Consider the following 26,677-nt stretch of genomic DNA (forward strand, 5'->3'; position numbering starts at 1 on the left):
TGCATGATTATGTCAGTTGTCCAACTTACTTTCCTTACAGAAGTATGGACATTGTCTTTAGAAATTTCAACCTAGTATAGATATAGTGTAGTTGAAACAGCACTAATATAAGAACCAAGAAACGAGTTCCAGTCTTGATTTTGGCTAAGTGACTTCTTGGGGTCTTGTATTCCTGGTATGTAAAATGAAGGACTTTGTTGTGTTTCTTAAGAGTAAGTGTGGCAGGCGCCTGGATGGCTCAGTCAGTTAAGCGTCCAACTCTTGATTTCGATTCAGGTTGTGATCGCAGGGTCATGGGATTGAGCCCCACATTGGGCTCTGCACTGAGTGTGGAGCCTCCTTAAAATTCTCTTTCTCTTTCTCTCTCTCTCTCTCCCCTTCTGTCCCTCTCCCCCACTCACGCTTGCTCTCATTCTCTCTCTGTAAAATAAAAAAAGAAAAAATAAGTCTGGCAATTTGAGTGACAAATATTTGCCACTTCATAATATCCTCACCTAATCTCCACCTGCCACCTACCACCATTTCTCAAAATTGTCATTAAACTCTTCTTTCAGCTTTCAGTAAAGCTTCCTCCTCAGTTTTCTACCTCATTCTGGAAATATAATTTTATTATCTAGAAGTACAACCTTTAAGAAAATCAAGTTGATGCAATAAATCAAATGTTTATGATTTTTATCTAGCTCATATCAAATATTTGGGGATTTTAAATACCATTGTTAATGTGTTCTGTATATTTTATAGAATTTTTAGTATTAAAACTATCAGTAATCTGACAACAAGCAATGGAGGAATGGTACATTATATACCGCCTTATCTAATACACAAACATATTAGGTTCTGATGTGAAATCAACAATACAGAATAGATATTAATGTGTATGATATGATAATAGGATTAATAATGAAGTACAATTAAGGTGTAATATTTTTTTTTCAACGTTTATTTATTTTTGGGACAGAGAGAGACAGAGCATGAACGGGGGAGGGGCAGAGAGAGAGGGAGACACAGAATCGGAAACAAGCTCCAGGCTCTGAGCCATCAGCCCAGAGCCCGACGCGGGGCTCGAACTCACGGACCGCGAGATCATGACCTGGCTGAAGTCGGACGCTTAACCGACTGCGCCACCCAGGCGCCCCAAGGTGTAATATTTTTAATGCTGCTGCTTCTCCATATAGGCAGATATGTTTTATTCCAGAGTCACTTGAGTGGCTCTCTCAGACAAACATAAAGCATCATGGGGAATGAGAGCGGCAGGATGTCTTGTTTTTGTCATTTGGCCCAAACTACATTTTTTCCCCAAATGGAGTTAAGGGTATGAGTAGACTGGAAAGGAGAAGGGGGGTTGTCAGGAAGTGAAAAAATTTACACAAAAAAACTTCTGGGATTTAAGCAGCAATAAAAGCAATAATCCCATTTTCTTTTCCCCAAGATTTTTTGTGTCGATCTTGCCAAGATGAAGAACTGACCAGGAAATATAATATGGAAATGGAACTCAGGACTCCAAAGGAAACTCCAAGAAAAGAGAGGTGAGCATTCTGAAATCATCTCAACATTGAGGATCAGAGGGAGACAGATTTCCCAGATGCTTGCCTTTTATTTTCTAACCCTAACATCAGACTTTACCAGGGCACTTGGAAAAGGTTGACAGATGTTTTGGTTGTTTCAGGACTCTGGAAATTTTAACAGTTGTGCTAGCCTTCATACCACTTGTAAATTTTCTTTTAAAACTCTGCTATTTTGTGGCGCCTGGGTCGCTCAGTTGGTCAAGCGTCCAGTTTCAGCTCAGGTCATTGATCTTACAGTTCGTGGGTTTGAGCCCTGCAACGGGCTCTGTGCTGACAGCTCAGAGCCTGGAGCCTGCTTCAGATTGTCTCCCTCTCTCTCTCTCTGCCCCTCTCCCACTAGTGCTCTCTCTCTCTCTTTCTCTCTCTCTCAAAAGTAAATAAATGTTAAAAAAAAAAACCCACAAAAAACCTCTGCTATTTTATTTATGTTTATGTTTCTGGTGGCTTTCTCATCCTTTCACTGTTCCAGGAAGGATAAAAGCAGCAATGTGACTTGTTTTTTCCTTGGAGGGGCATATTATATTCTGGAATTTCATTCGTTGGTTTCTTAGCTCTCTGATAAGACTGTTAAAAAGAAAAAAAAACTATAATTTTAGAGGTGCTTAGGTGGCTCAGTCACTCTTGATTTGGGTTCAGGTCATGATCCCAGGGTCATAGGATCAAGCCCTGCATTGGGCTCTCTGCTGAGCATCCAGCCTGATTAAGATTCTCTCTCTCTTCTCTCTCTCTCTCTCTCTCTCTCTCTCTCTCCCCCTGTCTTTCTCTCTTTCTCTCTCTCTCTACCTCCTGCCCCGGCCCCTCTGCCCACTCACACATGCTTTCTTTCTCTCTCTCTCAAATGAAAAAAAAACCTATAATTTCATAGTTTATCTTGATTTTTCTTGTTTTACGGGTATAAGTAACATTGTCTTCTTCCTTTTCTTAATAAAAGAAACTAGATTCTACAGCTATAGTAAAGTTCCTCTTGTGGATATTAAATGTGGATTCACATGTATGTGTTTAGAGAAAATAAAAACTAGAAATTACACATATGTGATTAAGTAGAAGGAAAAATGAGGAAACCAGTGAGGCCACAAGAGGAACTTTATTACACCTGCAGAATCTAGTTTCTTTTATTAAGAAAAGGAAGAAGACAATGTTACTGATATCTGGAAAACAAGAAAAATTCGTGTGTGTGAATTTATTTATTTTTTAGCATTTATAAGGGCTATACTATAGCATATTGTAAGGCAACTTGCTTTTTTCATGAACTATGATGTTTTGAGACCCATACATGTTTGTATATGCAACACAAAGCTTTAAAATAAAAATATTCTTCTTTCCTTTGCCTAGTCTTCCAAATTCAATGATACCAAGATTTAAAATGAGATGATAAAAAACTTTTTTTTTTTTTTTTTTTTAGAAACAGAGAGAGCATGCAAGCAGGGGAGGGGCAGAGAGAGAGAAGCCTAAGCAGGCTCCATGCTTTCAGCACAGGGCCTGACGTGGGGCTCAGTCTCACAAGCCATGAGATCATGACCTGAGATGAAATCATGAGTGGGATGCTCAATTGACTGAGTCACCCAGACACCCCAATAAAAAACTTTTTAAAGACATGCCAAGAGATTATAAATTATGCTCTGCTCCCATTAAACTGGTATTGCACGCATGAGAGGCTAAAAGGATGAGTTTTAAAGAGCCAGTAGTAAAGGTTTCCTTAAAGGGTGCTGTCTGCATGTTATATCATGGGAGAGAGAAGGGTAAAATCACATTCCGCTTAGGCCAAGTGAAAGTAGGAAGCTTCTATACAACTGCTTTTCCCAGGGAATTAATGGTACAAAGAACAGTTTCTGACTCACACTTGAAATTTGAGAATAACTGAAGTAGTCTGTCTGGTAACACCTAAAGGCATGCCTGCACTGGTGATATTTTCCATTTCCAAATCTCAGTGGCTAGGATGGAAACCACAGGTAAAGGCTAGCTGTGGGTTGTCTTAAAAGGGCTTTCCATGAAAAGTCAACTGTGGGGAGTGAAATAACTCCAATGGAAAAATGGACTTGAAATCCAGGATTGCTAGAACTTTGTCAAGACAACTACCCTAGGTTAAGGGAAATCTCCAGAAACAGCATTCTCCTAAGATCTGTAAATGCCCTTTTCATGGTATTTTCCTTTTCAATTAATGTTTTTAACTCCTTCATTTTCAAAACTGTATTCTTATATTATTTTTCTCATATTTATATATTCATCTAATTTTGGCTTATAGAAATGTTTATTTGGACCTACCCACCATTCTTCTTGACTAGAGTAGAATTGATTAGCTAGGTCTGCTCATTAACCTTTATAAATTAATGTTATTTCCCAGATCAGCTGTAAGTAAAATATTCTATTTCATTCATATCTGCTTTTACATTTACTATTTTGCCTCCTAATATCTGGAGTTTACTTTTCCTAGCCTAGGGGAGCTAGATAATAGATGAAATATAGATAGATAGATAGATAGATAGATAGATAGAGGATAGATAGATACTAGATCCAAACTTATTATTTTAAGGCTATACATTTCACTCTAAATTTTGGTTAGGTTGCCTCTAAGGGGTTTTACTATATGTTCTGAGAACTATAGTTCTTAGTAGTGTAAACACTATGTTATTAGGTTATTTGGAAGTGAGTTATTTCACCAAATGAAGGGTAAGGAAGTAGATAGATATTATTATTACTTTTAAATATTATTTCTTTGTGGTTATAAAAAGTACTCTATAGGGTATTCATATTTGAAACTTATGAGAATTATTTAATTCACAATAACAGATTAATTTAAACATTACATGGGCACAGAAAAGGCTTTAAAATGCTTGAAACTCTCAGAGCAATACTTCACTTCCTTACATAAAAATAAAAATATATTGAATAAAGAAATTTAACAAAAATAAAAACATTTTAGTTGTTTTAAACAACTAAAGCTTCTTGAAATTATTACTTCTTTAAATTTAATATATTTTACTTTTTACCCTCACAATTTCTGATAACATCACATTCTTTTGTTAAGAATTAATATTTCATCTTGCTGATATATATTTTATATGATTTATTTCAAAGGATGATTTTGAGTGGTAAATTCCCTTCATCTTTCCTGTGTTTAAAAATGTATTTATGGGGCGCCTGGGTGGCGCAGTCAGTTAAGCGTCCGACTTCAGCCAGGTCACGATCTCGCGGTCCGTTAGTTCGAGCCCCGCGTCGGGCTCTGGGCTGATGGCTCAGAGCCTGGAGCCTGTTTCCGATTCTGTGTCTCCCTCTCTCTCTGCCCCTCCCCCATTCATGCTCTGTCTCTCTCTGTCCCAAAAATAAATAAAAAACGTTGAAAAAAAAATTTAAAAATGTATTTATTTTGTAATCATCAATAAATACTTTGGGTATGGAAAACACTGGTTGCCAATTACTTTTTCTAAGCACTTTGAAGATATTGCTCCATTTTATCCTGGCTTCTTATATTATTGCTGGTGAGAAGTCTGAAGTCTACTCTGTTTTCTCTTTCTTGTTATTTCTCTGTAAGCATTATATCTTTTCTATGCCTGGTTTATTTTAATTTAATATGGTGCCCACTTTATAATTGTTTGTAATTTATAATCCTGTTGCTCACATTAAATAATTTGAAAACAAGCCTTTGAGGAATGTGAGATTTAATATTAGGAAAATAATACCTTGATCATTTTTCTTCCCAGACTAATTTTCTACTTTTGGCCGAGACTTTGTCATGTCTGTTAGTTTAACCTTCACAGTGTGTCATTTGGGTTTTAGTTGTTTCCCAATATCATTGAAGATTGAGTTTTTGTTCTATTTTTACCATTCTTTTTTTTTTTCTTTTATCAGTCAAGAGATTGTAATAGAGTTAAAATGGGTTTACTTCATCACCTTTACTAGAAAGCAAGGGCTCTTAAGTGACAATATTTGAAAATAGTGTTGTGAGTAGTTTCTATCTTCACCATCAACTTAAAAATTTATGTGACGCAACAAACAATTTAACTTAAAAACATGCTAATTACAAGAGAAATTTTCTGATAAAGATGAAATAAGCCCTACAAAATCTGTTTTTTTTTTTTCTCTTACAAAAATATCTCTAAAACAAATCTTACCTCTGCAGTTTGGTTCAGGATACCAGTTTCCATTTATGCAGGATATTTGCATCTGTGCACTCTTCCCCAAACATCTGTAATTTATTCTGGCATTATGATTATATTCAGGCATCCACGGACTTATCAGTTTTCTTCGATAAAAATTTGGTATTTTGCAACTCTTAAGTTGGTCGGTTGCTATTCAAAAGGAAAATATGGATACATGAGCAGAATATTGAACAGAAACTAGCAATTATTTCAGTAAAATATCTGAAATATTAGCGGTATGATGAAATCATGTTTGGTCCCTTTAGGCCATATCACATAAAACTACTCTTAATTTCATTGCGTAGGCTATACTGGCTGTTGAAAAAATGAGAAAGAAAATGAAAAGCTGTGTTCCATTTTGAATGACAAAAAAATATGTCAAAGTCACTTAGGAAATGGCAATGCAAGATGGATTAGTCTGGTCCAGGGTTTTGACTGGAGAACAGTCCTTATGAAACTTCATTCAGCCTCGTTTTTAAAGGCCATGAAAAGATAGTTGTATCTGATTGTTTCCCACTAAATAACCACATATCTGTGGGAAGTACAGTACTAGGAGAGATAAGTCTGGATTTCCCTCGAGGTTCAATTACTCCCACATTTCAGAAGCTCAGTAAAGACCCTGACCCAAGAACTCAGAGTATGCTCACAGGAAGAATCCCCTGATAACAACACTGTTGAGCCTTAGAACCTGCATTCACAATGGGCCACATGCTTGTCTACATAGTTTTTATTGTTACCATTCTTCCCTTTTGTCCATAAATATGTAGCTCATCACGGAATCTTTCCTTAGCGTGTCCAAGGATGGCATAATGAGACATGAATTGCTCTGCTACTGCTTTTCTTCCAAGTGTTTTTTAATCCATGTTCTAAATCTCCCCTATGTGATGCTAGGGATTGGGTATCTGTATTTCCCTCATATAATAATTGTTGACCATGAGCACATACAATTTACACCTTTTTATAACACAGTCCAGTCTCTCGGGGCTGGAAAACATTCCCTCCCTGTAGGTCATCATGAATTGCCAGTGGCCAAGGTGTCTGCCAGGCTTAAAGAAGCACAACAGCGACAGTTTTCATCACCAGAAGTGGGTAGGTCAGTTGATAATCCAAAAGTCTAGGAAATGAGGGAAGAGAGTGGGTCTGGGTTTTCCACTTTAGAATCTTGAAGAACAGCAACAGAGAGTGCCAGTTTTTAAAGCTCAGAATGAAAGGCTTTCATATTTTGAGATTGCTGGAGATAGGACGAAGGAGAACAGTATCTGAGGGTATCAGGACAAAACTTGCACATACTTATACATTACGGCTGAGAGCCCAAGACTGCTTAAATGCAGTTGAGAGAGCACAGCACACAGCCTGATGGATTGATAGAAAAACCTGAAATAGATTTCACTACTTCTGCGGAAGAAAATGGACAAGCTGATCAGAAAATCTGGAATAGAGTTAAAAGATTTAGAGGCATAGGAAGAGTAAGAATCAGGCCTAGTTCCTAGGTCCTGCCTTCAACTCTTTCTCTAAGAGGAGAATCCAAATATCCCAGACATAAATAGAACTCAGGCTACATGGTTGTTATTTTGGTGGTTGTTTCTGGACCATGTAGAGATAGTTTCATGAACTAAAGAAATAAAATAAAAGAGATTAAGTTGTGATTATTTATAAAAATAAAATATCCAAATTCATTATTAGAACTAATATGGGAATTTAGCAAGATTGCTGGAAACAAAACCAATATACAAAATAAAATATAATCCTGTATATAGAAAGTATAACTCTTCAAATATATAAATTAATAAAAGATCTCATTTGTTTTATCAATAGAATCCCAAAGAACTTAGGGAAAAGCTTATTTAGAAATAATTTTAATGAGAAATGTATATTACTATATATAAATTTTAATATAAGACCTGACTAAATAGATTGATGCATTATATTCATGGGAGGAAGAATCAATAATAAATAAAATTGCAATTCTGGCCAAATTTACAAATTTCATGTAATCCCAAACAAAATTGAACGAGAATTATCAAAGAATTTAGTTTTAAAATACAGATAGAGGGGCGCCTGGGTGGCTCAGTCAGTTGAGCGTCTGACTTCAGCTCAGGTCATGATCTTATGGTTTGTGAGATCGAGCCCCGCATCAGATTCTGTGCTGACAGCCCGGAGCCTGGAGCCTGCTTCGGATTCCATGTCTCCCCCTCTCTCTGCCCCTTCCCTGCTCATTCTCTCTCTCTCTCTCTCTCTCTCTCAAGAATAAACATTAAAAAATTAAAAATAAAATAAAACAGAAAGATTCGGGCATTTTAAAGAATAGTTGCGATGATTATAATAAGTAAAAAAGATTGCTGTAATAATAATGATTTTTTCCATATTACTATAAAAATAGACAAACAGGTTAAGGGAACAGAATAGATAATCTAGAAATAGATATAAATAGGGTACTAGTAAATGGCATGGGGGAAATAAATATTAGTAGAAAATAGAACAGACAATTCACTTAGTATTGACATAGTTTTCCACATCGACACAAAAGTACTCTAATACAACATAAATACAACAACTAAATTTAAAAAAATAAATCTTAGTAATGAGATTTTAATCCTTAGAATAAAAGGGAATATATTTATGCACCTAAAAAATGAGGGATTCCTAAACAAGATACACACAAACATGCAAACAGTCGAAAAAAGAAAGATTGACAATTGAATTTAAACAAAACCCTCCAATGAAAAAGGCATCATAGAGAAAATAAAGCAAAAAAAACTTTAAAACTTTAAAACGTTTGCAATGTAATTAGAGTATTTAATGCAGAACTCAAATCTTAAAAGGAGAAAGAAAACACAAAGTTAAAGAAAAATGTTCATTGCACGTAAGAGAAAATCTAGCTACCGACAAATACTTGAATTTACACTCAATGTTACTATCAGTCAGACAAATGAAATTAAATGCGAGAAATGATTTTGACCCACCGTCTTGGTGCCAGTTCAAAAATATTAAAATACCAAGTGAGGGCAAGAGGAGTAAGGTCTCCGTATATATCTGGCAGTACCTTGTAAAATCAAAAGGATCTACAATCCAATACCATCAATTCCACTTGCAGATGTATGTTTTAGGAAACACTGAAGCATGTCTTTTACACCAGGACAAAAAAAAAAAAAAAAAAAAAAAAACCAACAATTTCCATTTCCAATAGGGTAATGAAGTGATAAAGCAAGGTATGTTCTCAAGGTAGATTACAACACAGTAAAATTACAATGTTGAAGAAAAAAGCACTTTGCAGGTAGACAATAATTTTGCATAAGCTTAGGGGAAAAAAACACAAAAATTTCCTCCAACACACACACACACACACACACATATATATATATATATATATATCAAAAAGTAGAATGGAAAGTACAAATTCTACTTTCTGCTTGATTGGAATTTCCCTTGGGAGGATGATAGGATAATGGATACTTCTGTTTTTCTTTCATGTTTTCATTTCAATGATTTATTCTATTACAAAATACTTAAAGCAAATAATGTCAAAAATATCAATTGTGAATAGTGTAACACAGATGTTTTACAGCATTCTTTTTTTCCCCATTTTTTCAACTTTAACCAAAAATTGAATCAAAGTACCTTGGCTATGCCTTCTCATCTAGAACCCCTCTGGGACTACAACGCGTTTAGGCTGAGGAGGAGAGATGAGGACAAGTTTTGAGACATTAATTCAATCAAAATGTCAAGCAGCGTCTATATAGACTTCCTATGTGTATGGCAAAGTCTAGACCAACAGAAGGTAGAGTGCGGGTATGTGAGACAAAAAAGAGAGCTGATACCAAGTGCACCGTGCCCCAGAGGAGGAGCTTGTGGGATAACAACCAAAAATAATTATGAAATGAGTTACTGACACAGAATCTTAACACTTTATGCAAATAAAGTAATAAAGTATTGCATAAAATACTTTATGCAAACCTAAGCGAATGATTACTCAGGCAGTGAATTAGAGATTGGGTCCATACAGATGAGCCCTGATATTCTGGCACTTTATAATCTAAACGGAAGACAAGTATCTATTAGGTACATGACAATGATAAATGTACAGACAGACAACACAGTGGAGAGGCTATATCATTCTACTAGAATTTTGCGATGAGCATATGGGTACTGGAAAATAAACCAGGAGAGGTTACAGAGGTGAGTGAATTTTGAGTTGACTCTTAAAGGTGAATAGTTTTGCATATGATTACAGCGGAGAAAGACATTTCAGGAAGAGAGCAAAGGCACGAATGAGGAAAGGCACAGAGATTTAAAAGAACATGGCTTATCCAGAAGCTAAGGAAAATCCATTTTGCATGGCTCCATCACATGGTGAAGATAGGATCCAGCAGTAGATACCTAGGAAAAGCAATCTGATGCTACTCCGAGCAGAAGTCCCGAACTCTCCTGGTTCACAGAGCTCTTAGCATCTCAGTAATTTTTCACAGTGTTCATAGGTCAAAGAAAATCTTTCCAAATTCACTTTCTTAAATAATTAGGAGCAAACAACTTAGTAAGTATCTTATATCCTGTTTAATACCTGATGGGCACCAGCATGTGCTGGTGTGACTATATTTATTGACTTAAAAAATTATAAACAATCAAATACAAACTTAAGAAATGTATTCTCACCAACACACTTGGGAAGTTCAGTCCACATTCCATCAATACAAGTAATTACATTATTTCCAACCATTGTATATGCATTTCTGCAGTGCAGTTCCACAGAAACACCAGGTCGATAGGGAGGGACTGAGGGCTGGGCATAGCCATTCTTGAGGTGAGGTACATATCCACATGTTTTCACGTGTTCTAAGAAAATGTAATAAAAGATCTGCTTACTTTTAAAATATTTCAAATATATACATGTAAATATATATATATATATGAAAAGTGCAAAGTTTAAACTGTTGTGTTTAAACACTAACATCTATTTACCAAAACAAGTAGGCAGATTTGTCCATTCTCCATCGATGCACTGTATGTTCTTAGGCCCCATCATTAGAAAAGCAGGATTGCAATCATACTCCACCATTTCACCGTGTTCATATTCTTCTTTCCTTATCTGTTTTGTTTTACCATTGGGGAGTTGAGGGGGTTGACCACATGACTGCACTTGCTCTATCACAAAGAAATTGTTTAAATAATGCTTAAATAGTCTCATAAATCTGGCAAAACGTGGAGTTACTATTTTGGTTGACCTAGAACTAAATTACATTTATGCTACCTTCCTATTTTCTTCAGGTTTGCTTTTTATAGTGTACATAGTGTATTGTGTAAAGTCTATTCTTTTTCTCAAATATTGATGCCTTTTTTATAAATAATTCTGAGCAAAGAAAGATGCACAATGAACACATATACCGATCACCTAGATATATATGAATGTTACATTTTGCCCAATTAATTTTTTTGTGAAGTAATTTAAAGTAAATGACAGACATAGTAAGACTTGACTTCTAAATTCTTCAGAATACCTAAGAAATAAGAACACTGACCAGCATATACAAAACATCTTATTGTATTTCTTTAAGTTAACAATTTTTAGGGCAATCTTATCTTCTTTCTATATGCAAATATCCTGATTGCGCCTACCCCCCCATATTGTGCAGGTTATTATAACCAAGATACTAATTGTACCCTTGAAGATTTTAAAGTAGTTCAATGATCTGGATATCATATAAAAGTAAGTAGTTGTCAAATATGTGATATGATATACATATGCAATTATAGTTTTTATTAATTAATATCTTTAAATATATAAAATAACTATCAAAAATTTTGAAAAAGTAATGTCATCTGAAGCAAGTAAAAAATCATAATTCTTTTATATTGAATAATCCATATGTTTATTTGATTACTTCTTAATTACTTAATAAAACATAACAAGGCCCACACAATATTTTTTAAAGTATTCTTTTTTTAAATTGAGTTTGGGGAAAAATCCCTAACATTTCTCAGTCCCAGTGACTATATTTTGATCTATAAAACTCCATTACATATTTCAAAGCACAGAGGTAGAATTACCCCTTGATAAAGGAAACATAACTAATCTATGACCCAGCATCCCTCCTTCTTCTCAATTAAAATACTACTTTTGCCATTTTTTTTGCAGTTTGTCAGATTATAGATATAAGATCCGATAAAATACATAGACATTAATATAAAATTTTATAAGTTGTTTCATCAGCTCTAAAATAAATATTGACCTTTACATGTTGGAAAATTAGGTGACCATCCAAAATGATAGCATTGAACTGAATCTGGTCCAACTCTTATAAGTCCTTGTCTGCAGGAAAATTGCAACACATCTCCAGGTATGTATTTTTCTTGTTTTGGATAAACATGTATGTTAGCTTCTAAAAATGGAACAAGACATTCTATATCTAAAAAAAAATAAAAGTAAATAAATATGTGTGAAATAATCATTGTGAAATTAAATTTAATATGTGCAATACAAAAATAAGATTAGGGGGACTTCATACGCAGAGATGCTTATATTCTTACCTTCAAAAAATAAGCTAATTATTTACACCCAATAAATATGTGTAAGCCCCTCTTAAGAAATTAAGATTTTGAACAGCAAAGTAAAATTTTGTATGACAATCTCCTCAGGACCATAATAAATAAGATTTGAGCAGTTACTTATAAATTATTTCACTTATTGAATTAAATATAATTTTAATAACTTTTATTATTTGTCTATAAAATAGCATATGAATAGTTTTCACACTCAGATCACATGAAAATCATTCTTTCAAGTAATAAAAATTAAAATGCAGCATATTTAACTAAATGATACATATGTTTAAAAAGTTAATAACTGGAATGGCCCAAAGAAGACACATCTAGTACATTTTAAGTAGGAGGGAACATTAAAAAACAAAAACATTCCTGATTTTACGAATGGGGAGCTGTATGTAGTATATGGACTTTTTGAAAAAAATGGCTAAGCAACATGGCTAAGTTGCTTCTAGGTGTTCTGAATCTTTCCATTATACCCAACCACATCTATAATATCTTTCTAAACCACATCTATAATAACTTTCTAAATACCAATGCATTATGAATGCCTTCTGGTTCAGGTAAAAATGGATATATATATATGAATATGTATGTGTATTTTTCTCTTCTAATCTGCATTCGTGGTTCATTTATAAAATTAGATATTGAAATTCACATGTAAAAATACAAATGGCATTCAAGACAAATACTCTCAAATCAAGCACAAAAATATGATGAAATATTTTCTAATTAAATCTCAGAAATACTATTTAAACTAGCCAGTTTTATACATTGTTATCAGCAATTTAAAATTTTTTTTTTCAACGTTTATTTATTTTTGGGACAGAGAGAGACAGAGCATGAACGGGGGAGGGGCAGAGAGAGAAGGAGACACAGAATCCGAAACAGGCTCCAGGCTCTGAGCCATCAGCCCAGAGCCCGACGCGGGGCTCGAACTCACAGACCGTGAGATCGTGACCTGGCTGAAGTCAGAGCTTAACTGACTGCGCCACCCAGGCGCCCCTGTTATCAGCAATTTAATAGTTTAATAACAGTTTGTACAAACCCCCTGGAATGTGACTCACTCAGCTTTAGTAAAATTTGTACCCATGCATCTCTGTGTTTTATTCCGATAATTTTGCATGACAGTTCTTTACTTACTGGTTGTTTACATTCCCTTCCTTACCCAATTGCAAAAAAAAAAAAAAAAAAGCTATTGAAAATAATTTATCTTGGCTGATATAGGATTTTCTAGCTGCTTTATTTAAGTGTAATTATCACACAGTGTTGTAGACAGAATAATGGCCTCCCCAAAATGTCCACGTCCTAATCCCTGAAACCTGCAAATATGTTACCTTTCCTTGGAAAAACAGACTTTACAGAAATGATTAAATTAAAGGACTTGAGATGGAGAGCTTATTTTGAATTATCTGTGTGGTAGTGGACCCAATGTAATCACAAGGATTCTTACAAAAGGGAGCAGAGGTGTCAGAATCAAAGTAGGCAATATGACAACAGAAGCAGAGGTTGAAGTGATATGACGAAGGGCCATGAGCCAAGAAATGCAAAGGGCTTCTAGAAGCTGTAAAAGTCAAAGAGATCGATCCTTTCCTAGGACTTCCGGAAGGAAACATGATTCAGTATCTTGCTTTCAGGACTTTTCACCTCTAGAAATGTAAGATAATAAGTCTGTATTGTTTTAAGTAATTAGGTTTATGGTAATTTGTTACAGCAGCAGTAGAAAACTAATACATATGGGAAAAAATGTACAACCATATTTAAAAGGCGCATGATTTGGCATGACCTGAGGCATTCTGGGCTGCATTTGAATCAAAGACTTTGTGCAACACCAAGAATGAACTCTAATGTAAGCTATGGACTTTGGGTAATTGTGATGTGTCAATTGTCAATAGCACTCTGGCCTGTCAAGTTGAAAATGGGACAGATTATCTTGCATGTGTGGCACAAGTAGTATAGAGAAATCTCTATACCTCCCCCTCAATTTTGTCATGAAACCCAAAACTGCTCTAAAATAAACAAAAACACCAAGTCTCTGGCTATAAACTATGAGTTAATAATCCAATGACACGGAAGAGGATGAAAGTCAAGGAATAAAGTATCTAAAGTGGCTGCAGCATGTATAACCAACTATAAATTTGGTAATGTTTGCTTAGTTTTGAATTATGAGGCAGTTTTAATTCAAGGTACCTTGAAAATAGCTTTAATTTTGGTCATAAATATTATAATGTACATGGCATATAAACAATCTTATTTTGGATGGGCTAAGTGCTTTTCAAAGATCTGTTATTATATCAACATTTAATGCTGGTCTTTTAAAGCTATATGGAGACACCGTAAATTTAGATTATTGTCCATTAGGAAATATCTTTCAAAAGAGTCTAGTGAAAAGAAATATATTCAGAATTGCTTCCATTTCCTGAATAAAAAAGTACTTACGATAGCATGTGGGCAAATGACAACAGACATATTCACTACATACCATGAAATCTATGGTGCTTCCAATCTGTTTTTATTTTCTAAGTTTATTTATTTATTTTAAGAGTGAGAGAGAGAAAGAGAGCAAAAGAGAGAGCATGAGTCGGGGAGGGGCAGAGGGAGAGGGAGAGAGAGAATCCCAAACAAGCACTCCACCATTAGCACAGAACCCAATGTGGGGCTCAAACTCCAGAACCATGAGATCATGACCTGATCCAAGAACAAAAGTCAGATGCGTAGCCAACTGAGTCACCCAGGGACCATGAAGAAATTTTTAATATATATATTTTTTTCTCTAAGCAAAAAAATAAATAAATTTTTATAAAAATGGATAAGCATATTCTGATTCAGACAAAAACCACTGTCAACTACAATATCTGATTTTAAATATTTTTATGAAAAAAACCACACTGAAAATATCAGTGTTTGTTTAGTAAATATTGTCATGATAAGTTAATAAATATGGCCATTAGGAGAAAAAAAATAAGGGTTATGCCAGGGAAACTACAACCTAGAATTATTCTTTCAGTCCACACTTTTAGTTTATTGAAAATAACTGTGGGCGTCTGGGTGACTCAGTTGGTTGAGCACCAAACTCTTGGTTTCTCGGGTCATGATCCCAGGGCTGTGGGATTCAGACCCACATAGGGCTCCACACTGAACATGGAGTCTGCTTAAGATTTTCTCTCTTTCTCCCTCTGTCTCTCTCCCCCGTTCATGCTCTCTCTCCCTCTGAAGTAAAAAAATAAAATAAAATAAAAATAAATTAGCCATAAATCCTCAAATAAAACATTCTAGGAAACAATGTAAAGTATATTAAGTTTTATATACAATAAGGTAGATTATAAATAGATGTATTGTTTTCAAAAAAAAGACGAGAGCAAAGAATTCTTGTCAGTAGAGTTTTAGCATGCCCAAGAGAAATCCAATTCAGTAATCTAGTAATTTCCTATAAAGTGTTATGGGTGATTTGCAATAAATCAGACCCCTTTATTAGGTTTCACACTGGTTTGGGGTTACTGGTAGGCAGAATTCATTTAACTTGGGAGTATCAGACCAGGTCCTGCATCAGACCAAAAATGGCATGGAATTCGTAACCGGAAAACCAAATAGTAAATAATAAATAGTAAAACAATTGGCTCTAGAGGATTGGGATATGGAAACAGTGCAATGAGAATACAAAAAGGAGTCCATGTATAACTCATGTGAGGTCAGAGGTTTTTAGGTAGACTGTTTATTCCTTTAGTTAAGTAGTAGTGTTCCATGAATCGATATGCTCCTTGTTTTTACTGTAAATGACTGTGGTGGGCTAAGTTAAGGATCTGGAGATGGGGAGATTACCCTGGATTATCCAGGTGTGCCTGATTTGATCAGAGTGATCCTGACAAAAGGCATGCAAGAAAAGTCGAAGTCAGGCAGAAAATGATGTGACCACAAAAGGAGAGGAACAGGGAGAAAACTATTTAAAGGAGCCAAACTGCTGGCTTTGATGGGGGAGGAAGGGGCCCCAAACCAAGGGGCCTCTGGCAGCTGGAAAAAGTATGCAAACAGTTTCCTTGCTAGAGCACCGGAAGGAATCAGCCCGGCCTACACTTTGGATTTAACCTAGAGAAACTGATTTTGGATGTCTTAGCCTCCAGAACTGAAAGAGACCAGACCTGTGTTGTTTAAGCCATCATGTTTGTGCCAGTTTGTTACAGCAGCCACAGGAACCTTATAGCATGACACACTGAAGCACCAATTTCTGGCAGTTCTGTTAAATAAATTGGCTTTAAAGTTTCCTTTACTCTATCAGCTGAACTGTAGCCTATAAGTGTATTATCACATATGTGCACAAATGACCTCTGACCTAGAGTGTGGTAGCCATGCTAAAAATCATTTTGATCCCTGAAGCCTATAGGACTTTCACTAGAATAGCAGGAACTTCAGAATTTTAGACCTTACTCATTTTTGAAAGGTTTTTTCCCAAATACATTTTTTAATTATATATGGTCGTGTATCAAAAAATAAAAAAGAAGTATATGAATGGCTGGTAGAGCAGATACAGTGCTCTCTCCATCTTTAATAACTGAGAATCAAAGCATAGTGTTTAAAGCTTAGGGGCGCCTGGGTGGCGCAGTCGGTTAAGCGTCCGACTTCAGCCAGGTCACGATCTCGCAGTCCGTGAGTTCGAGCCCCGCGTCAGGCTCTGGGCTGATGGCTCAGAGCCTGGAGCCTGTTTCCGATTCTGTGTCTCCCTCTCTCTCTCTGTCCCTCCCCCGTTCATGCTCTGTCTCTCTCTGTCCCAAAAATAAATAAACGTTGCAAAAAAATAAAATAAAATAAAGCTTATAGCATACTTCCGAGCCGTTTATGCACAGTTAAAATTCAAAAAACGGCCAAAACAAAACTGTTCAAACATAGTATTGGGATCTGATGATAAAAACAAGCATCAACAATTTGTTTTATCAAGTAATATAATAAATTATAGTCAAAAGAGGATGCAACAAAGTATAGAAAATCTTAAATGTAATCCTGTTAATGTGAATTTACTACTTGGCAACATTGATATGTATATTAGAAACAATTCATAAAATAATTTTTGTTTGCCTGAACCTATAAAAGTCACTGTAAGAGAGAAATCAATGTCTCTCTCTCTATTATATATATGTAGATATGTATGTATATGGTAACATATGTAAATAGGCAGATAGATAATAGAGGTAGATAGATGATGATGATAGATGATAGATAGATAGATAGATAGATATAAATAAATAGATGGTTTATTGTATCAGGACTGCAATAAGGTTTTGTACATATTTTGATCTATACAACTTTAGGGGATATCATTTATGCAACTTAAGGAACTGTATGCAGACACCTATATTGGAACACAGGCTAATATTGTTTTGTGTTGACTACCTGTCCTGGTGGAGACCTTGCTATGCTAGGAAAATAAAATCACAGTTTGCTCCTGTAAGAAAATCATGGTGGTACTTGAAAGGAGTTTGATATAAGACAGACTTCCCTTAAAATTTACTTGCTATATTTAAGAAAATATTAGTGAGGGCGCCTGGGTGGCACAGTTAGTTAAGCAACCGACTCTTGATTTCAGCCCAGGTTATGATCTCTCAGTTGTGAGATTAAGCCCCTCATCTGGCTCTGTGCTGGGCATGGTGCCTGCTTAAGATTCTGTCTCCCTCTGCCCCTACCCCTTTCGCATGTGCGTACACGCTCCCTCTCTTTCTTTCATTCTCTCTCTCTCTCAAAAAAAAACAAAAAACAAAAACAAACAAAAAAAAACAAAAACAAAAACAAAACCTTTTTAAGACTAGCATTAAGAGTAAAGCCAATATATCTTTAAAGCATATGATTTACAATGTTAGTAACATTGGATACGAAATTTAAATGCACATGCATATCATGATTGATTTACGAAATGATTAATGATTTTATCAGCATTTCCACAGCTTCTTTGGGGAAACAAAAAGTGTGCATGCTCCAGAGAAAGTTTAGAACTCTTGTTCTAGATATTTATTTTTCTCTATTCTTTTCCTGCATTCCTCTTATCTATTTTTTCATCTTTTTGTATTTCTTTCCACCATTTCATTATCCATTCTTTATTTCTTCCCTTGCTACTCTAATTCTTTTTAAAAGCCATTCCTCACTAAATATTTGTCAACAAATTAACATAGTTGGTAGAAAATAAGAGCTTCCACCACGGTGGAAATAATTTAGGGATTTAAAGAAAAATCATTAATCATTGTTACCTAGAGAGTTCAGCATACTCACTTTGTAGATCAGTAATCTTAGCTCAAATAGGTAATCATTTACTCATGGACCCAGAGGTAATTTTTCTCAGAACCCATGCTGGAGTCCAGTTGTTCTGAAACATTGTTGACTCTCCACGGTGTTCTCTCTCTTTTTTTTTTTTCATGTTTATTTATTTTTTGAGGGAGACGAGGGGAGCAGAGGATCCAAAGCAGGCTCTGTGCTGACAGCACAAATGGTGGTATCGTGACCTGAGCCAAAGTCAGTTGCTTAACCAACTGAGCCACCCAGCTGCCCCTGATTTTCTCCACGGTGTTCTTGATCCAACACCCTACCTTGGATACACAGAATTTTTCAAAGGATAACAGAGTCTCACAAAATGTACACAGCAACCAGCTTGAGTGGGTTACTACTGAGTTGAGTTGTCAGATTGAGTTGTCAGGCTTCTAAAATACAATTGCTGGGCTGATGATTGCCATCATCTCACAAAAAGGAAGAGAGCTGATGCTCGAGATGAGATGACAATGAAGTATTTATACCATAACTGAAGCCTTCTAAGTTATGAGCCCTGTTCAACCACTGGACACTTCAGGTAGGAAGTCAATAAATGTGTTCTTTTGTTATTTTTTTTGCAAATATTACTCATGTGCAAGCCCCTCATAATTGAAAGAGGTCGTGGCCTAACTTACAACACGTAACCGAGTGAGTATTGTAATTCAAGCCGCTTTAAAAAGACTCTATTTTCTAGAAGAATTTAAATATTGAAGTTGCAGAATCACATTAAAAAAAAAAAAAGCCAATCAGAAGACTTCATTTCCTGATAAGATGGAGTAGCTGGTGTCAGCATAGCCTCCAACTGGGAAAACATTAGAAAACTGTATAAAACCTCTCTCTAAAAAACTGGAAACTGGATGGTGCAAGTCCGTGATAATCAAGAAAAGGGGGACAAAAAACCACCCAAACCCCAAAGTTTGATCTGTGGTTGTTTCAGCTTTCTGGTAGCACTTTCCAGACTGTGTTGCAGGGAAGGAGAAGCTATACAGAGTCCAGCGGGAAGAGCAAGATCACAGTTTCGGAGACCATGGTGGCTAGAATTTACAGGGCAGAGGAACAGAGAGAGCGTATTATGATGAGAAAGAGCCAAAGACGTTTTCTTAAGAGTGTTCTTGAGTCTTTGGTTGTGTACTAAGCTGTGCAAACAGGATAGAATTCCATGATCTGGCTTAAGAGTGATTGCCAGGGACTCTTAAAGATGAAGAATTACAAGCGTTCACCCAAATCTGGGCGATCCCATCATATTATAGTTTCCAAAGGAATTGTTTCCCAAATTCCAAGCCACTCATAAATAAACCTAACGCTTACAGGTGCAAAATATTTTAAACATGAAAATTGACAGTTTATTGAATTCAGCATAGGAGTTTAGTATACACACAGAAAATAACTATAAAAATCTATCTTAGTCACAGGACATTTTTAACTAGTATTGGACATATTTTCACTTAAATACTCTCTTTTCAGCTGAATACTCGAGTTTTAAATTAAGTTCATTTTCAACTAATGTGATAATTTTCTTGGAAACAATAAAAGGGTGTTACTTTAACCTAAAGGTACAGCCTTCAAAGTGTTTGTGTTGTCTAATAATTTTACTTATTGCATGCATTAGATTTGTGTAGGCAGGCAAACTTTGCTATCTGTCCATCTATCAGACACAGTTGGAACTGAAAAACAAATGCATAATGATAAAAGCAAAAGGTGAAATCTACATTTAGCTTCTGACAGTAGATATATTTGTTTTATTTGTTTATTATTTATTCTTTGGATATATTTCTTTTAAAAAATCGCATCACATGTCAGGATGTGAAACAACAGTATTTTACTTACTGGTGGAACTGCATTTGGGGGGAGAAGACCATCCATCTTCCAAACATGTAATGATGTCAGTATTACCAGGAAGGCTGTAGCCGATGTCACAGACAATTTGTACAGTGTCCCCTTCCAAATGTGTTTGTCCTGAAGTTACAGAATGACCATTTTCCACAAAAGGAAAGAAACACAGTCCTAAGGACCAAAAATTGTTTAATGTACAAGGTGGAAGTGTTAAAAAAAAAAAAAAGAGCAAACCAAATTTGTGTTTCGCAGTTTTAAAAAGAATGTCAAACTCTCAAAACTGAAATCACATATAAAAACAAAATTCAAAAGAATTTAGATCATACTACTATATATATGATGTTTACTATATGAAATATAGTCATATATTCCATATTTGGAAGTAAATTAACATTTCATTTTGTTCTGTGGTTTTTATTTAAAAATATTTTATTTTTATACACTTTTCCAGGTACAAAACAAGATTTTAATATACCCATTTCTCTCTCAATCTTCCTAAATGTTTCTTATAGAAGGAGAAAGACCATTACTGTCTCCTTTGTTGATTCATATGTTCTGCCTCCCATTGTTCTTTGCTTAATATATCTATTCTCTCCAGAGTCTGCTCTTCACGTTTATTGAAAGATATCATTGTAAGAACAAAAGAAGGGATTTATGGAAAATATAAAAGTGAAAATATTTACACTTACGCAATCTTTGCATTTCAGGAATAGTAAGTTTCAAATTGTTGCAAATAGTAAGTTTCAAAACAGAATGAGTATGTAGAAAGACTTGTTTTAAAATTTTTTTTAACGTTTATTCATTTTTTTGATAGAGAGAGACAGAATGTGAGTGGGGGAGGGGCAGAGAGAGAGGGAGACACAGAATCTGAAGCAGGCTCCAGGCTCTGAGCTGTCAGCACAGAGCTGGATGCAGGGTTCGAACCCATGAACCGTGGGATCATGACCTAAGCTGAAGTCGGACAAACAACTGAGCCACCCAGGCGCCCCTAGAAAGACTTGTTTTAAAGGAAAAGTATGACCAGGCTGATACCAAATATTAGGAACTGCATATTAGTAGTTAAACATATAAATCATCAGTTTTTAAAATTAAAATGTGTAAAGCACTTCTAGGTAATATAAGGAAGTTCACACATTTATTCTTCATTTGGTTTTCATAAAAGGCTTTTCAAGAAAGGGCTACATTTCTTATCTTCGCTGGCTTCTCTAGTCCTGATCCCCGTGATTGTCCACCAAGAGCCCCAAGAGCCCAACATCCCTTCCGGAATATCTTCTCTATTGACTGAATGACACATTCACATCTACTGATCAGGGCATTTACTCACTGAGGCACCTGGGTGTTGGCGACCATCCTTCCTCCCTGCATGTTATGCGATTCCAAAAGGATTTTGAAGGAGACACAAAACTATATTCACAAGAATAATAAAAAGTTTTCCCAACAGGAACTGAGGAAAAGGGCGGATCTTTCTTGTAATCATGAAGAATTCCATGGTTGATTCTTGGAAAATCACAATGTCCCACTGGGAAAAATAAAACAAAACTGAAGAATTAACCTACATCAGTGAATCATTAAGTCATATTTTAATCATCTCATTGATTTTTTTTTCTTTCTTCTAGCTCAAATTCCTTTACCTTATGTGCCTTCCAGTGTACTAATTAGTTGAGAACAAAAAATGATCCCTAATTAAGAGTACAAGCGTATTTGAAAAGGCCATTGTCAATGCAGTTTATGTTTTGGAGTCAGGGGGAATAAAATCTCTTTTGCAGTAACTTCTAGAAGCAAATCCCCCACGGTTTAGGAACACGGCAGAGGGGGGGGTCAGCAGCAGTTGTGACCTGTCCCCACAAGGTGCTAGTGGTCTGGGGGCTCAGCCATCCATTCCTTTCTCTACGCTGATGATACCCGGGGGAATCTCTGCCTGAAGTCTCTGTGTCCTCTGGTTTTCCCTGGTGCTTGAGGATGAAGCAGTTTTGTTTTCCCCTTATGCAAAAAAAGGAAACAACTTCCAGAAATTCTGCTCCCAAACCAGTTAATTGGGAAAATTCCTTTTTGGCATTTATCTAGGAGTGACTTTCCCTGTCACACGATATTTCACACGGGGGATGCCTGTGGCCTTTAGCCTGCAAAACCTGGAGTTTCTTATCTGACGGTTTACAATTGGACATTTGTCATTCTCTGGTAGTTTGGGAAAAGATATGGAGGAAGAGACACCCCCACCCTGCCCCATAACACTGACATCCGTACCTTCCAGAATTCTTTTTCATATCTGCTTTGCCGTCCCCTCAAATTACAGCATTTGATTTCCATGCATTTCTACCTACATATACTTTGCCATCCAGAGGGACTTCACTTTCATCTTCCAATTGTCCCTATTCTACCTACCCTTCAACGCTCATTCTACATTTAGAAAATACTCTTTGTGCACACAGCGATGTGCTAGCTCTGAAAGTTAACTTCTCCTGGCAGGCCTCCCTTATCCAGTCACCAAAAGTAGGAGAGAATATCTCTTGTCTAAGCTTTCGGATAAAAGCTTATGATGTTTCCTATGAAATACACTCCCTTATATATATATATACATACACATATCACATATATATATATATTGCATACACACACACACACACACACACACACACACAGTTTTGCTCTCTGTTTACTTATTTGTGTGGTTTGCTTTCCTCTGAGCACACTGGAAGGTGTAGACAGGCAGGAGCGTTCATTTTCTTTGGAGCTTTACCGCAGCCTGCAGCATAATATATTGCTCGGTAAATATTTCACTATTGAAAGCATGCAGAGTTTTTATAAAAGTGTTACCTTGATATGGTGCCTTTGCTTTGGGGCCAGTTTCTCAACAGGCACCTAAATGTAAATGCAATACAAACTGACAGGTCATTTAACATCTACACAGCTTTGGGATAGAGCTTCCCTGAAGGTTCTCTGGAAGACTAGACTGAAGATGAAGATCTTTTTCTGGGTTAGGGGTTGTAAAAATTCTACATATTAGTCTCACATTTTATACTTATTTTCCCCTGCTTTTTCCCCATTTAGAAATCCCTCTTAATGTCATATCTAACAGATGTTTAAAACAATATATACCAGACACATCTGGTATATATTGTGTATATATACATATACATATATATATGTACATATATATACATATATATATACATATATACATATATACTCATGTACATATATATGTACATATACATATATACATATGTATATACATATACATATGTATATACATATACACATATACATGTATACATATACATATATATGTACATGTGTATATATATATATATATATATGCAGAGGCTGCTGCATAATCTAAACAGAGAATTTGTATTTTTTAAATCTTTTGTTATTATTTGTAATGTTTATTTTTGAGAGAGCATAAGCAGGAGAGGGGGGAGAGAAAAGGGGGACAGAGGATCCCAAGTGGACTCCATGCTGACAGCAGAAAGCCCGATGTTGGCCTAGAACCCATGAACCGGGAGATCATGACCTAAGCCTAAGTCAGACAACTGAGCCACCCAGGTGCACAGGGAATTTGGTATTTTTAGTTGAGACTAAGCAACTAAGACTGCTATTGGAGAAAACGTACTTTTACCCCCATCAGCTAACTGTTCTCCTGTGAGTACATCTCAATGCTAAATGCAGTAACAAATAAAAGTTTCAAATCCATAGAAATAGGGTTTTATAACTTTTATGAAGGTGGATCTCTTTTTTTATGTTTATTTATTTTTGAAAGAGATTGAGAGCGCTCACATGGGGGAAGAGCAGAGAGACAGGGAGACAGGACCTAGAGAATCCCAAGTAGACGCCATGCTGTCAGGGCAGAGCTGGACTCAGGGCTTGATCCCATGAACTGTGAGATCATGACCTGAGCCAAGATCAAACGATGGATGCTTACCCAACTGAGTCACCCAGGCACCCCATGAAGGTGCATCTTCAAAGTAAAGCATTTTTACTGTTCCTATTTTTCTCTTATGTGAGGACTAAAGAGAAACTTCCCCAAAGAACTTCCATTGTATGCAAAATTTAGCAAGCAACAAAATAGCAAAAGAAAGCCCTGCTGGAAATCAAACAAGACACAGGATTGAAACTCCACTCCCACACATGGTCTAATCAGCTGTCCTGGGCATTGTTAGAGGTTTCGTTTGCAGTTATTTGGATAGGATGGTTTTTATTTCAGCGTGAAATAAGATGAGACAGCTTTCAACATATTTTAAGATGTAGTTTATAGTTTTAATAAAAAACGATGCACAATTTCCTTTCACTTTCAAATTTGCTAAAGAGCTCAGAAAAAGCAAAGAACTCATGGACATTTCACCAGCTTATTACACACAAAAATTAGGATATACTGTACTGTTTTACTAAAAAAGATTTTTCTTTATTGATGATAATCAGATTGAAAAAGGAAGTTCCTGATTTAATGATATTTAAATCTTAAATTAACAAATCTGTGAAAATGCAAACATTTTGAAGGTGTCCAATTTTTCTGGGGATGCTTTCTCTAGTCAGTGGCATTGCAGAGTTTATGGAGAATTACACTGATACGTGACCTTTTCAACTTCATTACCTGCAGCTTTTTCATCATAGAATTCTTCCCCAAATGTTGTATTTGGTAGCTATTCACACTTTGGAGCTTCGAGAACAGAGAAGATTCATTTCATTTGATTTTTTTTCTTAATTTCATGTTAGAAAATATTGATGAAATAGATTCAAATATGATCCTTTATTCAAAATGTTCTTACATAATTATTTATTTTAAAACATACACACACACACGCGCGCGCGCACGCACACACACACAACACACACATTTGAGACAAGAACAAAATATTTAGATCTGTTTTCATGTTTTCAACTTACCTTGCCCCTCAACAGTAGAAATCCATAAGATTAGAATGGTATTAATTAAAAGCAGCATGCTAGGTTAGCCCAATCGCATATATTTAGAAACGGTCCTGCAATGGTGGTATCACTCCAAATCCCACTTTCATTTGTGGTTATAGGCAAACTTCGAATTTCAGTGCACTGCCGGGAAGCCAGGGCAGTGAAATACTTTCAGTAAATATCAAAGTTCGCAGAGGGTGGTGTGAGATAACTAATGTTTTCACATTAATACTTTAAAGTCAACACTTGATATTTATCTGAACAAAATAATAGCTGTGCAACTTCCTTCTTGTGGTTCCTAATTTTCTAAGTTTGAAGCATTCAGACATGGACCACTGAGGAGGAAAAGTAAAGCCCTTTCTTATCTTTTTTCTGGCCAGGAGGTCAACTGTTTCAGAAAGCGACCAAGTGTAGGTCATCTGTCCTCATTTTAATACCATGTCAATCTTCAGTGATTATGAATTCTTCTTCACACTGGCATTAAGAATTAGGTTCCCTCTTAGTATTTTTTCAGGGTAGTCAAGAATAATTTTGCCAAATAATGCTTCCTGAGATTTTTGGACAAAGTATATTTCAAACTCATTTAGGTGGGACTTCAAGAATGGCTATGACACAAGTTTGGTATACTCCGTCTCCAAAAGGCAGAAATAAAACTGGGCAAAATTATGTACCAAAAATAACCATGCAGAGTTTCTGTAAATTGGCTAAAGAGCATACTGTTGAGAAATATTGATTAAAGAAAATCTCTGTAAATCTCACTAAAATAGAGTGGCTGCTCCCATCCTTCTCTGATTCCTGCCCAATTCTGTGGCTCAGAAGTATGACCTGGGATGGGCAAGGCAGGCATTGTGAACTGGCTGCTATGCTGCCCTGTTAGGGTGGAATGACTTTATGGCAGATCTTGGAAAAAAATCCACATGCAATGACACTGTTGAATACAATAGAGATTACAGTGGGAAACAATCTAGGAAGGCTGATATCTCCCCATGATACTGTTGTGTCTGTTACAACAGTAACAGATACTGTTGGGGCAAGAAACAAAATGGCAGGCCAGCCAGAAATTTAACAGAAATTTTGCTTTGGAAGCAAAAGACAGCCAAAAAGGGCTACACTAAGATGACACTTATTGCTGGTGGTCCAGAAATCACTGGACATATAACGACTGTGCCCGATCAGACAAACCAGAGAGAGCCCTGCGAGCTACTAGTCACTGGTTAAATGTGGAGCCGACTTTTATACTCCCTGAACTTTGAAAACATTTCCCAAACCACACACAGTTTCAGAGACAAAAGGTAGGATGTTTAGTGGGCCAGTGTGTTTAAGCATAACTTCCGACCAATGATAGGTTGATTTAATTAAGTTATGCTGACTCAGAAATGACTCCTAGGAAGTCAGACTAAAAAATAAGAAGAA

At 35.9% G+C, this 26,677-nt stretch overlaps 1 protein-coding gene and 1 long non-coding RNA gene across 2 annotated transcripts in view; one reads left to right on the forward strand and one right to left on the reverse strand.

Annotated features, from left to right (window-relative positions):
- Nucleotides 1-25,405, reverse strand: part of CFHR5 (complement factor H related 5) — a 31,909-nt gene extending 6,504 nt beyond the window's left edge. The window contains exons 1-7 of the mRNA XM_040463531.1: nt 25,241-25,405; nt 21,681-21,875; nt 20,351-20,527; nt 11,926-12,102; nt 10,658-10,840; nt 10,352-10,531; nt 5,675-5,851 (exon numbers count right to left, since the gene is read on the reverse strand). Coding sequence (XP_040319465.1) covers nt 5,675-5,851; nt 10,352-10,531; nt 10,658-10,840; nt 11,926-12,102; nt 20,351-20,527; nt 21,681-21,875; nt 25,241-25,298 — 1,147 coding nt within the window. The 5' untranslated portion in view covers nt 25,299-25,405. The remainder of the gene's footprint in view (nt 1-5,674; nt 5,852-10,351; nt 10,532-10,657; nt 10,841-11,925; nt 12,103-20,350; nt 20,528-21,680; nt 21,876-25,240) is intronic.
- On the forward strand, nt 1,452-11,231 carry LOC121022425 (uncharacterized). The gene is made up of 3 exons (XR_005786937.1): nt 1,452-1,659; nt 10,988-10,993; nt 11,218-11,231. It is a non-coding gene; the product is annotated as an uncharacterized LOC121022425 (long non-coding RNA).
- Nucleotides 25,406-26,677: the final 1,272 nt, after the last annotated feature.

This window comes from Herpailurus yagouaroundi, unplaced genomic scaffold, assembly GCF_014898765.1.
Source record: "Herpailurus yagouaroundi ecotype Mexico unplaced genomic scaffold, PumYag 403, whole genome shotgun sequence".
NCBI lineage: Eukaryota > Metazoa > Chordata > Mammalia > Carnivora > Felidae > Herpailurus > Herpailurus yagouaroundi.